The sequence below is a fragment of the Squalius cephalus genome (assembly GCF_949319135.1).
Source record: "Squalius cephalus genome assembly, chromosome: 17".
Taxonomy (NCBI): Eukaryota; Metazoa; Chordata; class Actinopteri; order Cypriniformes; family Leuciscidae; genus Squalius; species Squalius cephalus.
The window spans coordinates 6,027,130-6,040,895 of record NC_137138.1 but is presented as its reverse complement, the minus strand read 5'-3'; the positions used below and the strand labels follow the sequence as shown (position 1 = coordinate 6,040,895).

General features: G+C 38.6%; 2 protein-coding genes across 3 annotated transcripts; one reads left to right on the top strand and one right to left on the bottom strand.

Moving 5' to 3' along the window:
• Nucleotides 1-777: 777 nt before the first annotated feature.
• On the top strand, nucleotides 778-5,430 carry rpl37 (ribosomal protein L37). Its single transcript, XM_079847332.1, has 4 exons — nucleotides 778-877; nucleotides 1,725-1,860; nucleotides 3,496-3,580; nucleotides 5,329-5,430. The coding sequence occupies exons 1-4, from the start codon at nucleotides 875-877 to the stop codon at nucleotides 5,396-5,398; spliced, it is 294 nt and encodes a 97-aa protein (XP_079703458.1). The 5' UTR covers nucleotides 778-874; the 3' UTR covers nucleotides 5,399-5,430.
• A 759-nt stretch (nucleotides 5,431-6,189) lies between these two features.
• hwa (huluwa) lies at nucleotides 6,190-9,011 on the bottom strand. Of its 2 annotated transcripts, XM_079847331.1 has the most exons (4): nucleotides 8,711-9,011; nucleotides 8,359-8,623; nucleotides 7,355-7,541; nucleotides 6,190-6,359 (listed from the first exon to the last, which is right to left on the bottom strand). In XM_079847331.1, the coding sequence occupies exons 1-4, from the start codon at nucleotides 8,887-8,889 to the stop codon at nucleotides 6,193-6,195; spliced, it is 798 nt and encodes a 265-aa protein (XP_079703457.1). In that variant the 5' UTR covers nucleotides 8,890-9,011; the 3' UTR covers nucleotides 6,190-6,192. The 2 variants fall into 2 exon arrangements, with proteins under 2 accessions (XP_079703457.1, XP_079703456.1); XM_079847330.1 differs by having other exon boundaries at nucleotides 8,359-9,011.
• Nucleotides 9,012-13,766: the final 4,755 nt, after the last annotated feature.

Below are 13,766 nucleotides of genomic sequence, written 5' to 3'. Positions count from 1 at the left end.
AATATAATGAACATAAGTGATAGTAAAAATTAGAGGAAATAATTATTTCTCATTGGAAGGCCATTTTAATGTTTTCACCTTAGGTGATTATTTTTAACTGACAAACAGAATTTAACTATTTTACTGTAGCCTAATGACATCATACTATATGGGACAAAAGTGTCAAAAAACTGGAATTGCATGAAAAGGAATCGGTGCTTTATCATGCAGTGATAGCAGAGGATTGACCTATGAAGGTCATTTAGGATTTTTTTAGGGGCAGTTTGAGTCTAGACGTTTTTGGCAGCTCTGTTATTTATGTTTACGGCGACTGTGAGTCCTTGCGGTTAAAAGACCGTTTGTAAAAGACAAATCAATAAAATGGCTGGCTTTGTTTCCCGAAGAAAAGGCTAAGCAACACATTATATTCATCCTATTCACTTTTGCTGTCTTTAAATTAAGCTAATTATAATTACTCCACCAAACCCTCCTCCTAAACCTAACATTAACAGGATTCTTTAGTACAATCTTAAGTTTAAGATATTAAGACATCATTGTCATGTTTTTGATGGTTATAGATGTGTATAATGGTTTCATTGTATAAATAGGCTAATAGGCTAAATCTTGTTATCATATTTGGCATTTCTGGAATAATTGCTAATTAATTCAAATCCTTTTTGTGACCAGAACAGCTACTTATTAGGTTGAAAACACGTTTTGTCATCGTCATTAAAAATATTTGTTATATCTGCAGGACTCGTTGTGATTGAATGGAGAAGTCCGCAGTGCAACACTAGGGGGACGCATTTAGCTGTTGCACCGCAGGAGCGCCGGTGGTGTTTTAACGGAACACCGGAACCTCTTCCGGTCTCTTTCGAATCAGCTCTGAGGAAAGATGGTGAGTCTTCCAGCGCCTTGCCTTCAAAATCCTCCAACATCTGATTCGTGGCTTGTTTTAAATCACTTTAACACTAATAATATCACAAGCATATGTATTCAAGACTCAGTATCATCTATTATGTTTGTGATTCCTCTATAATTAGAGGTTATAGATGATTTTATTTTATCGGTTAGCATGACGCTTAGCATTCCCGTAACGAACTCGTGAAAATAAACCGGTTTGCTTTAAAACGATCTCCAGTATTCATTTAAATCGTTTAATTATGCGTAGTCTTGTGTCTAAATATATTTAAGACTGTACAACTGTCTAAATTAGACCGTAAAGAAACGAGCGTTAGAAACTAGTTGTATAGTTGTCGTAGTGGTGTGAGTTTACATGGTTGGCCTGTGCAGACATGTGTAGTTGTTTTTTTTAAGAGCCTATTAAGTTACTTTTCTAGACAGCATTTTTGTGCATAAACGTCTCGCAGCCTAGTGTGTTTCCTTCCCTAAACAGTTTATTGGAAGTCATAATCCATGGTTAGTTACCATCATTAAACAGTACGTTAGCTAACCAGTCTTTCTTCCTATACATAATTGTTGGGCATCATAGTCTCAACTCATTTAGCTTCCTTCATTGTGGGCAACAACCCAACGAGCTGCTTTATTAAACTGCATGTTTAGGAATTACAATCTAGTGAGCTGACTACATAAACAGTATTTTTGTGCACTTTAATCTCAGAATAGACAATTAACATTATAGTGTTAAGATGCATATTGATGAATGCCTTCTATGTAGGCAACCTGATGAATGAATGAGACCTTTTAAGCAATAATGTGAATTATACATTTCTTTTGTTTTTCAGACGAAGGGTACGTCATCTTTCGGTAAGCGTCGTAATAAGACGCACACTCTGTGCCGCCGCTGTGGATCCAAGGCGTATCACCTGCAGAAGTCCACCTGCGGGAAGTGTGGCTACCCTGCCAAGCGCAAGAGAAAGTGTAAGTTCACAGTTCAAAGGTTTGGGCTGACTTTGCACAGATACAGGTTCAAGTAGCTTTATTGGTAACATTAAAGTGCCCCTGTTATGCTTTTTCAAATATTGCCTTTCATGCACTAATATAGCTATTTGTGGATGTAAAATGTCTTAAGTTTTAGAGATCGAAGCGCACAACAAATAGTTATTGTCTCTGAGCTGCTAAAATGTTCTCAGTCTCTCTTCCTAATTACACAACAAATTTGCATAATGCAAGTCTATGGTCTTCATTGGCTGCCCGTGAACGTCTACTTTGACCCTCAAACACTGTAGTTGTAGCTAAGACTGGAAGAGTTTGTCTTGTGTTGTTGACATGATGAGAAAGATACTTTTCAGTGCTGTGAATCCACTATGATGCGCTTCAAAAGATGAGCACTCACGCTGGAATTGACACTGAAAAAACGACGCCATTGTTACTGTTAAGGGCCCTACACACCGGGACGAATATCGGCGCGCGTTATTCGCCAGCGTTTTTCAACGTGTTTTGTGTTCACACCCAAGTGATTTTCGCTGACGATGAGCTGAGTGAACATGCAAATTCATTCCCTGACATTAGATGGCGCTTCATGTAAAACAGAAATACCCCGGTACACAAGGTGTCGCGTTTGTCATATAGTTCTTTATGTTCCGACACCAACGAGACCAGCAGCTCTACATTCATCTTGCCTTGCATCTTCCTCGTCTTATTTCTTCCCGGCAGTGTAGACGCTACTTGGTGTATATCTTCTTCACCGTTACGTATGTGTGCTCGGCAAGACCGTTTTGTGTTTGAGTGCCCCCAAGTTGTTTTACTGTAACTTCAGAAGCTCCAGACACGTGAACAAAAGCGCCAATCTCATTGGTCAGATAGTTTTTGACGCAGCGCGTCAAACCAAAAAAACGAACCCGAGGCGTTTTTTTTTTTTTTAAATGACGTTTTTACGTGTGCCGTTTTTCGTGTCGGTGTGCACACACATTGGCGCCCTTTGTTTAGTCACGAGCCGTTAAACGTCGGCGAATATCGCGCGTGAAATTCGTCCCGGTGTGAACAGGCCTTTAGTATCACTGTATCAAGCACTGAGGAAGAGCCTGAGCTGAAAATCAGACATAGTAATAGGCGTTAAGTTTCAGACACGCGCTGTAAGCGTTCGACCAGTCACAAGAGACTGGGCTGTCTGACCAATCAGAGTAGGCTCGTGGAAAGGAGGTGTTTAGAGACTGAATTTTCAAAAGAACCATTTTCAGACCTTTTTGAGAAATTAGATGATGCAATGTATATTGAGGTTTTTTTTGTCCTTTGATGCCATGTAAACTTATTGTAGGAGACCTTTAAAACAAAATTAGGAACCTTTAAAAAGCATAAAAGGGGCACTTTAAAGTAACACATTTACACACAATTGAAAAAAAAGTAAAAATAGGGAAACTGCAAAAACATCTGTGTTCTGTCTGGTTTATTAACTTACCAGTGATGACCAAAAAAAAAAACAAATGTCTGAACAATTGACTGTCCAGTGATAAGTGTTTTGAACTGAGGTAAGCGTAACAGAACACAGGTGCTCATCTGCTCAAATGCATGTTTGTTTTCATGTGTGTGAAGTGTAATGATGGTGTTTGTTTGTAGACAACTGGAGCACTAAGGCCAAGAGACGCAGCACCACAGGAACTGGCCGCATGAGGCACATGAAGGTTGTTTTCCGCAGGTTCAGGTGAGTAAACGTGCATTCAGATTTTCATGTTTCTAAGGTTGTTTACACGACACCGTTTGCATCTGAAAACACAACTTGTGCGTTTTGGCCGTTCATTTACACGACAACCGTGTCCTGGGGGCCTGAAAACCCAAGCTTTTGAAAACCATGCCTTTATCGTCACCATATGAACAACAAAAACGTGAAGTTGTGAAAATGGTGAAGGCCTGCGCATGCTTAACATGTTAACGCGTGTGTATTGCGTGTTCGTGGGGTGTTTCTTAACAGTGACATCAACTACTGGCCTGGCATGCTTAAAGGAGAACTCCGGTCAATTTTAACATTGAGCTCATTTTATTGTACATTTGGAGTGCTGTCAATACAGAGAACAACTACAAAAATCGGTGTTGCCTACACAGAGTTATTCTATTTTTAAAATTTGCACCCTGTTGACTTCAATGGGGCAAGTACTAAACCTGCTTTTAGGCTCTTAACATCCTTGATGTGTCATTACAAGTGCACAGAAAATGTGAGTGATTCCTTCTGAGTGAACACGAGTGGATCTGACTGCAGTAGATGTGAAAGATATGTATAAAAATGATGTTATTTAAGCCAGCGCAAATACCTGTGTTTACATCCTGTTTTCGGCTGAAGTCCAAAGTAGTCGATTGCCGAGTTCACGCGCGTGATCATAGGTATTAAACCTATGCGTGTGAACTCTGCAATCGACTACTTTGGACTTCAGCCGAAAACAGGATGTAAACAGGTATTTGCGCTGGCTTAAATAACATCATTTTTATACATATCTTTCACATCTACTGCAGTCAGATCCACTCGTGTTCACTCAGAAGGAATCACTCACATTTTCTGTGCACTTGTAATGACACATCAAGGATGTTAAGAGGCTAAAAGCAGGTTTAGTACTTGCCCCATTGAAGTCAACAGGGTGCAAATTTTAAAAATAGAATAACTCTGTGTAGGCAACACCGATTTTTGTAGTTGTTCTCTGTATTGACAGCACTCCAAATGTACAATAAAATGAGCTCAATGTTAAAATTGACCGGAGTTCTCCTTTAATAACAGGCTTTTTAGTCATTTTCGCAGATCATTGTAATCTGTTTTTAGCACAATGTTATTGTGTAAACACCCTAAGAGTCTATTAGCTTTACATGGAAGTTTTTTCTAGTTCAGGGCAGAGTTTTCTTAAAGCATTTTCAAAAAAATTTTTTTACTTTTTTTACTGATTTCGGCCTTTTTATATGTTATGCACTTTTCTTTTGCATATCGTTAGCCTCATAGCATAATTGCCTTAAAAAAAAAAAGACTTATAGGCAATTATGCTATGAGGCTAACGATATTATGACTCTGACACACTGAAAGGTCTCAGTGGGGTTGAGGTTGATGCCGTGATATTTATTTGTAGTTAAGAGATCTTCCTGTTGATTCTGCACTGATGCTTGTCCAAAACTCGAGTGCATGTTGTCCGGTTAGATTAGTTGGCTTACCAATGATGTCCAAACATAAATGTCTGAACTAATGACTGTCCAGTGATATTAATTTTGTACTGAGGTAAGCCGGACCCATACTTCTGTTAGGATCTGTTTTTATTCCTCAAACTAGTGGATTTTTGAAACTCTTGTTGGTGGGGATTTTATTGCACATCTCAGATCTATTGATCATGTTATGAGCTCGTGAAATATCTCGAAGGCCATTTACATTAGTTTTTTCTGTGTGCTGTTGTTAACTGAAGTGTTTTCTCTGCATTTCAGAAATGGATTCCGTGAGGGAACCGTGCCCAAGCCCCGTCGGGCAGCTGTGGCTGCGTCCAGCTCTTCATAAACTGTGTTTCCAATAAAAAGTGATGTTTGAAACGTCTGTCTAAATGCCTTATTCATTCTCACAAACACTTTCGGTACTTCTCAAACTGTCTGACTAAACAGAATTATATCAATATAAACCAAATGCTTTATTGAAGAGAATTTTTGGTAGAGTACCATAATGAAATTATTTGGTGTTTTCTTAGTTTCTCTGCTTTCATGCAAGCTTTAACCAGAGTTGAGACTTTAACTCCTGATCAGCTGTTTTGCAGTGTAAGATTCTAACGCAAACTTATCTCGCTAGGAAAATCACGGTTGATTTTCTAGTTGCATTAGATTGGGTCAACAGCAATAAAATAAGACCCTGTATTTTAAAACTTTATTAAATTCAGGCATAATCTAAATACTTTCTTCTTTGATACAAGAATGTGTAGGGTGTCAAAATTGTGAAAACAGTTTTCTGAAATCCTCAGTAACTCCATGTTGAGAATCATGTGGGAAACGTATAAAAATAACAAAACGGTGAGAAATCTAAAGCGTGTAAAACAAATGTGGTGTCAATGTGACCTAAAGTGAGAATGGTGGTGAAGTGATTCATTCAGTAAATGCATTTTTGTGAACAGAACAAACCTGTTTGGAGTTGCTGCAGAAAGAAGCTGTGATTGTGAACACTTTTTTTGGTTTGGATTGTGTGTGCTTTGACAACATGTGATGTGTTGCAGTTAAAACAGCAAGTGAACATTAAATGCACTAAACCCAGACAGAATAAACCGACTCGGCTCAACTGAAGTTCTAGAATGAGAGTGGCTTCAGGCTCTAGACCCAGTACTGTTTGGTGGTGATGGGAGGTGCGTGGGGTCTGTGTTTCGGGATGTGGTTCTGCGTGACGTAACTTGGGTCGTAGTAATCCCATTCCAGAGCGGATGCCCAGACTGAGCCCGGGAAACCATCGCTGTCCATAGAAAGGATACGCAGAGATACACCTAAATGAACAATCAGGAGAATTCAAAGAATGGACAAACTCCAAATATAAATTTATGGTCTGTCAAAAGATTGGAATAATTATGTTTTTAAAAGAAGTCTCTTCTGCTCATCAAGCCTGCATTTATCTGATCAAAAATACAGGAAAACAGTAATAATGTGAATTACTACAATTTAAAAAAAAATGTTTTTAATTGTAATTAAAATGCAATTTATTTATGTGATCAAATCTGTATTTTCAGCATCATTACTCCAGTCTTCAGTGTCACATGATCCTTCAGAAATCATTCTAATATGATGATTTACCGATCAAGATAGATTTCTGATTATTATCAATGTTGAAAACAGTTGTGCTGCTTCATATTTTGTGGAAACTGATAGGCCTTCATTCAGTTTATACCACATACCAGTTTGGGGTAAGTATTTTTTATTTTTTTTTAAATAAATTAATACTTTATTCAGCGAGGATGCATACAACTGATCAAAAGTGACAGTTCAGACATTTATAATGTTACAAAAGATTTCAGTTTTCTAAGAAATGCTGTTCTTTTCAACTTTCTATTCATCAAAGAATCCTGAGAAACTATCACCGTTTTCCTCAAAAATATTAAGCAGAGCACAACTGTTTTCAACATTGATAATAATAATAATAATAGCTGATAACGAGCAGCAAATCAGCATATTACAATGATTTTTGAATGATCATGTGACACTGAAATTTGGAGTCATGGCCGCAAAAAAAAAAAAAAACATTTTCCATCACAGGAACAAATTACATTTTAAAATATACTGTAATAGAAAACAGTTATTTTAAATTGTAATATTTCATAATATTACTGTATTTTGGATCAAATAAATGCATCCCTGGTGAACATATGAGACTTCTTTCAAAAACATTAAAAATCGTAATTGTCCCGAACTTTTGAGCAATGTGGTGCTGAGCTTAATCTTAAAGAAATGGTTTGAACGTTTGAATGAATGAGATCACAAAACTGGCCTGCACTGGCTCCGAAGTCACTGTCCAGTCCAGAACCCCCCGGCGAGGGGCTCGACGACGCCACATAACAGGAGATCTCCGGCGGGATGATGCTGGCGGACTCACACTCCACATGGATCTTATCCAGAGAAGCGTTCTCCAGGTCCATAGTGCTGCTTCTACGCATGGAGGTCATCGGCATTGTGAACTGTAACCAGTGCAGGTAAAGGGTTAAATGACTTCCATAGGATAAAACATATTTCACTGGGAGCCAAAAACGGCACAGAATGGTACAACAGTAATAGGCTACTATGGTTCTACCAATAGTATAGTGGGGTGTTTAAATTGTTGGGGGGGGGGGGGAATATATAACCAGTTAATATTCGTAACACCCACTATATGAAAATGCCAATCAAAATTATCATAGTTTTAATTACCAAAGAACCAATAATGGTGGCCCATAACCACCATAAACCTTCACATCTTATGGTTTTGTACATTATAGTGCCATGCAAATACTCCACTATATGAGAATGGCAATTTACCATAGCTTTAAACAACCAATTTAAAGAACTGTGGTATAAAAATATGACACCATTAGGGTCATCACCACCACCATAAACATTGACATTTTTCCTTAACATTAATACTCGAATTAAAATCTATTAGGCCCATAACCACCATAAACATTGACATCTTAATACTCAAATTAATATTCAATATGGCCATAACCACCATAAACATTGACATCTTAATACACAAATTAATATTCAATATGCCCATAACCACCATAAACATTGGCATCTTTCCTTTATAGGCCTACTCAAATTAATATTTAATAGGCCCATAACCACCATAAACATGGACATATTTCCTTAATACTCAAATTAATATTCAATAGGCCCATAACTAGCCTACCATCCATAAACATTGACATATTTCCTTAATACTCAAATTAATATTCAATTGTATAATGTATTAGGATCCAGAACTGGCTTTTGGACATACTCGTGTTTTGACCCTACCCCATTGGGAGTCACATGAAGTGCTGGTGAGTTCGGTGGGACCGTGTTGACTCGCTCCGTGTCCGAATCACTGGACAGCAGCAGAACCGGGGCGCTCTTCCTCCAGTTCGGCACGCGCAGTGACCCGGACCCGGCGTAAGTGGCCCCATCCGGGCGCAGAAACCTGGCGCGCTGCCCAGTGGCCCTTCTCTCCGCCGAGGAGGTCAGGGATGAGGTGATGGGTGGCGCCAGCATCGGTTCCGAGACCGAAACATAGTTGGTCTTTCTGTTTGGAGCGAACAGAGGCTCATCAGAGAAGCGGGTGATTCTCTGGCGGGTGGAATATGAGGAGTGCATGAGCGAGATTTCCGACCCGCATCGGTCTCTCTTCCTCCGGGTCATGCGGAACAGCTTGTATCCCACGAACAGGCAGTTGAGAAGCAGGAGCAAAAGGACGCAGGGAATGAGCACCAGGATCAGCAGGGCCAAACTGGACACCGGGAGGCCCTCGGGTAAGTTTGATGAGGGCACAGCCGATCCCAGCTGCGACATTTCATCACAAATCAAGATAGATAATGTGATTTTTATGTTTGCACAATTTCACCTGTGATCATTAATGTTTTCATGTAAAATATTATCTATAAAATGACTAAAACTGACAGTCGACTGTTGAACCGCAGGTGCGCCCCATTGACATCAATCAATTGATGCGTCAAGAGCTTTCTGGCTTTTCACCGCTTGAAATCGACAGTTTTCAACAACTTTACAGTCTTACCTCATAGTTGAGAATGCCTTTGGAGTGTTAAGCCGTCTTTTTTTGTTCGCAAGCCCTCAAAATATCACGATAATGAAGTTCAATATTGCAGGGAGTCCTTTTTTTTTTAGGACTTTCAGCTGAGGTGAAATCAAGGAAATCTGACTGGAAAACCAATTGCAAAATCACCCGGAAAGTTCTGGAGTTTGAAAGTAAAAGCTTAGGAAAGAAACATTGGATGACAATATGAAATGTAAATAATATTAATGTAGCTATATCATGTTTTTGCTAAATGTCGCTAAACCTCACTCACAGGTTTGTCAGCCGGAATAGCCAGTATTTATAGGCCTGCTAAAATCTAATGTATTTTTGTGCATGATCCCAAATTATTCTTAATAAAAACATAAAGTACATTTTAAAATTGATGTAGCTTAATTATTTCTTAATCAGTTTTTGCTGAGGGAAACGTTTGGTGTTTTGTTAGCCAGTGTTGTTATTGTTAACTAAAACTATTCAAAATCGTTTTTGTCCATTGAAATAAAATATTAGGCTAATATTAAATAAAACCCTAACATTATTTTAAAAATCCAACTGAAATACGTTTATGTTGAAGTGAGCCTATAAAGCTTAACAGGAAAAAACTATAAACTATAGGCCTAATAAAAATGTCAAAAACACATAAAAGTAGGTTACTTAGCCTAGCTAAAATTAAATTGAAAATATATTAATAACAGCTAATTCAAAATACTAACACTATAATGGTATATAAATACTACTAACACCGATATTCTTTTATTGTAGTAAATATTTGATTGTAGATTGTTTTCACCATGTAATTGATGTCTATGGCCGAGAGAGGGCAGTATAGACCAGTTTAAGATTGTAGTCCTCATTCATTTCCATTTATGTAAATGCAATCACAAACACAGTACATGTTGTTTCTTTGTAGTCGTCAAAGAAATAATTAAAATGTGAACCTAACCTTGATTCCTGTCGACATGAGGCCCTTTAGATGGTCCCTTAAGCACTTACATTTATGTCCATTCATTTTGCAGGAACATTTATGCAAAACAATTTGCGAGTGAGTAATGATTCCACAGAGAATAATACCTACCACTTAGGCTGAAAGCACAAATGCACAAGCTCTGTAGGTGTTGTGAAATGTCATGAATTGCCTCCTCTGATGCTAGAAGAAGTGAAAAATACATATTTTCTGCATAAATTGAAGCTAATTTGAAAAATACATATGCACAATGGTGGATTTTCCAAGTGGATGCAATGGTGAGCAAATATTACACTTCAGATTAACAGTTGGCTTTTTTTTTAGCTTTTCTAAGAAATATTTATGATCAAACTCTTCTAAAAACAGCCATTCTGACCCTGAGTAAGCGTAAGTGTCATTTTAAGCTGCAAGTATGATTCATGGGACACAAACGCTGCTATGACTGACAAGAGACAATGTTCTTCTCGCTCAGACAGTTCATATATTTGCACGTTGCCTGTGAAACCCAGTCTGTTGAGCTGGAGGGTGTCATTTCCAAATATCCCCTTTCAAATATACAGTTCACTCTCAGAAACAAATGTGCAAAAATTATATAATAGTAATAATGTGCACACAAATTGGAAGAAAGATTTGAAAAGAAAATGACATAAATCATGTTCCAAATCTAATCAGAGTATATATGTCGGCTCTCATTGGTAAGAAAAATAAAGGATTTCCTCGATGAAACCATCCAGCACAGAACCAAAAAAAGTTTTTTCTTTCTTTTCTGCTTTAACAGATTCCAGTCTTCTGCTAAGGTTTTCCACAATGGATGCTGAAACACAGATGCAGGGATTTGCTCTCACACAAGCATCAATGAGGTCAGGCACTGATGTTGTACATACCTGTCAACATTATGATTTGAAAATAAGGAAAAGGGAATAAGTACGTTTTTCCCCCAAACTACTTAAGCGGAAATCCCGCCCTGCAGCCGATTCTAAAGATTTTATTGGTCATGTGAATTACAGTACTGATTGCCTACACTAAACACTGATCCCTAAACCTACCTACCTACGTCATTGTAATCTTAACCAATGAAAGTAGCCAGTAGCACCTCACTGCAGTACACGAGATCCAGGGGGCGGAGTTGGATCCAGATCTATGGGGTGCAGATTGGTAGGTTTAGGGGTGGGTTTAGGGATCAGGGGGTGGAGACTGCAGTACACGAGATCCAGGGGGCGGAGTTGGATCCAGATCTATGGGGTGGAGATGGGTAGGTTTAGGGGTGGGTTTAGGGATCAGGGGGTGGAGACTGCAGTACACGAGATCCAGGGGGCGGAGTTGGATCCAGATCTATGGGGTGGAGATTGGTAGGTTTAGGGGTGGGTTTAGGGATCAGGGGGTGGAGACTACAGTACATGAGATCCAGGGGGCGGAGTTGGATCCAGATCTATGGGGTGGAGATTGGTAGGTTTAGGGGTGGGTTTAAGGATCAGGGGGTGGAGACTGCAGTACATGAGATCCAGGGGGCGGAGTTGGATCCAGATCCATGGGGTGGAGATTGGTAGGTTTAGGGGTGGGTTTAGGCATAGATATCATATAAAGGCTAGATGTCTCGTCCGCGCTGCTGGCCAATGGAGCTCGACATCCGCACACGGCGGCCATCTTACGACAGGGTGCTCGCTCACTCATAACATGGTGCATGTACTTTTAAATAACCATAACTTGCTCAATTTTCTACCGATTTTCAAACGGTTTGGTTTGTTATAAACGTCAGAGATGTAGCTATTATACTGCATACATATGAATAATTATGTTCAAAATGTTTAAGCATTCAGAATTATAGCCACGTTAATAACGTTTGTAAGAAACCAAACCGTTTGTAAATCCGTCCAGATTTCAGCGAGATAAGAGGATTTGTGTGCGTGCTGCTCACTCACCTTAATTCACAGAGCCCTGTCCTAAGATGGCCGCCGGTGATGCCGGAAGTGACTCCGCCTTAAGACATCTAGCCTTTATATATATCTATGGGTTTAGGGATCAGGGGGTGGAGATGGGTAGGTTTAGGTATATGTAAGGATTTCGTGTTCTGCAGTGAGGACCGTCTCAAATTTGCTGCAGGGCGGGATGTGCGCTTAACTGGTTTGCGCCCAGTGGGATTTTTTTATAGAAAGATTAAAAATACGGGAGAAATACGGGGAAATATTTAAACGGGATGATAGCGGGATAGCAATGATAAATGCAGGAGAATCCTGGGAAAAATGGGAGGGTTGACAGGTATAATGTTGTATGGTGGACGTGATTGCACAACATGTTCCAGGATCGACATCTTTGTTGATCCTGGAACAACATTCCAATCAACCAATCAGATTTGAGGGACAAGTTTACAGTTTATGTCAAGTTTAGTCTTACAACCATGGTTAGATGCTTCTACATCAGTGTTATTCACCTATCATTTCACTCTGATTTTAAGGATTGGTTGTTGGTTGGGTTAGGTTCAGGGATAGGGTTAGGAATATGAATATATTTTCAGCAAAGAATGTCTTGGTAAATCACGGTGACCTGTTGTATGGTGGAGTCTGGTTCACTGTTCCAGTGCATCTCAAAAGTCTTCAATAAAGGTTCAAGTTTGGCCTGTGCACAAGTCCTTCCACACTAGACTTAGTAAACCATTTCTTCATAACCACACTCATGCTCAGAGGCATGTCCAACAGATTTGATCAAAAAAGTTCTGTATATTAATTACTCTTGGATGTGCTCTTGATTAGTTTTTCCTGTGGAGCACTTTGTGCTATAACAAGTAAAGTTACTGTTTTCATCTTCAGAAAGGAATTGGGAATATACGGAAGGCTTTGAAACTATTTAAATCATGCTGATTAAATATTTAAAAGCTAAAACTTTGTGGCAGCTACTGGCTTTTAATCAACCACAACATGGCCTCGTATAGCTTTTGTTTATTAGTATTCAAATCCACAGAGCAGAAACCCTTTCTGGTGTGAATTATTAACATCTCAAATGATTAATACAGAAAGATCTTCTTTATTCATCTTTTATCTTTTTGAATGTTTTTTATATGGCACAGGTTAATAGGGTAAAAACTGTAGCTAATAGATATCACCATACTTACTCCTGTTGATTCATTTCTGTGCACTAGCTTTCTGAAATGTTGTTCAAATATTCAAATGAGGCATTGCCTAATTAATTATGCACTGATTTGCATGCATTTCCAGAACTGAAATATTCTGAAGTATTATTTATCTGATAAATAATCGTTTCATTTTGGATATCTCACTTATCACTCCATAAATCAGAAAATACTTCAAACCACCTGAAAAAAATATTACATAAACCCAGGCAAATGATATAGGAACAAGCCTTCAGAATATAGATAATAAAACTAGAATATAATAAAGCTGGAAAGTCTGGTGCAAGTGCTACTGAAGTGTACATTTCTGGCTCAGTGCATGAAAAAAAATTAGTATGTATTGCAATTAAAATCTACAGATGCAAATAAATAATGTGTAATAAAATAAATACTTAAAAAGTGTAAATTTTATGTTTTCTTCCCACTTGCCCAAAATCGACCCGTGTATGAAAAAACACTGGTTTTGCCTAAACACTTAAACATATTTTTCCCTCTTGCATGTAATTTATTGCATGCATGCCTTCTTCATCTTCTATTTTGAGTACTTA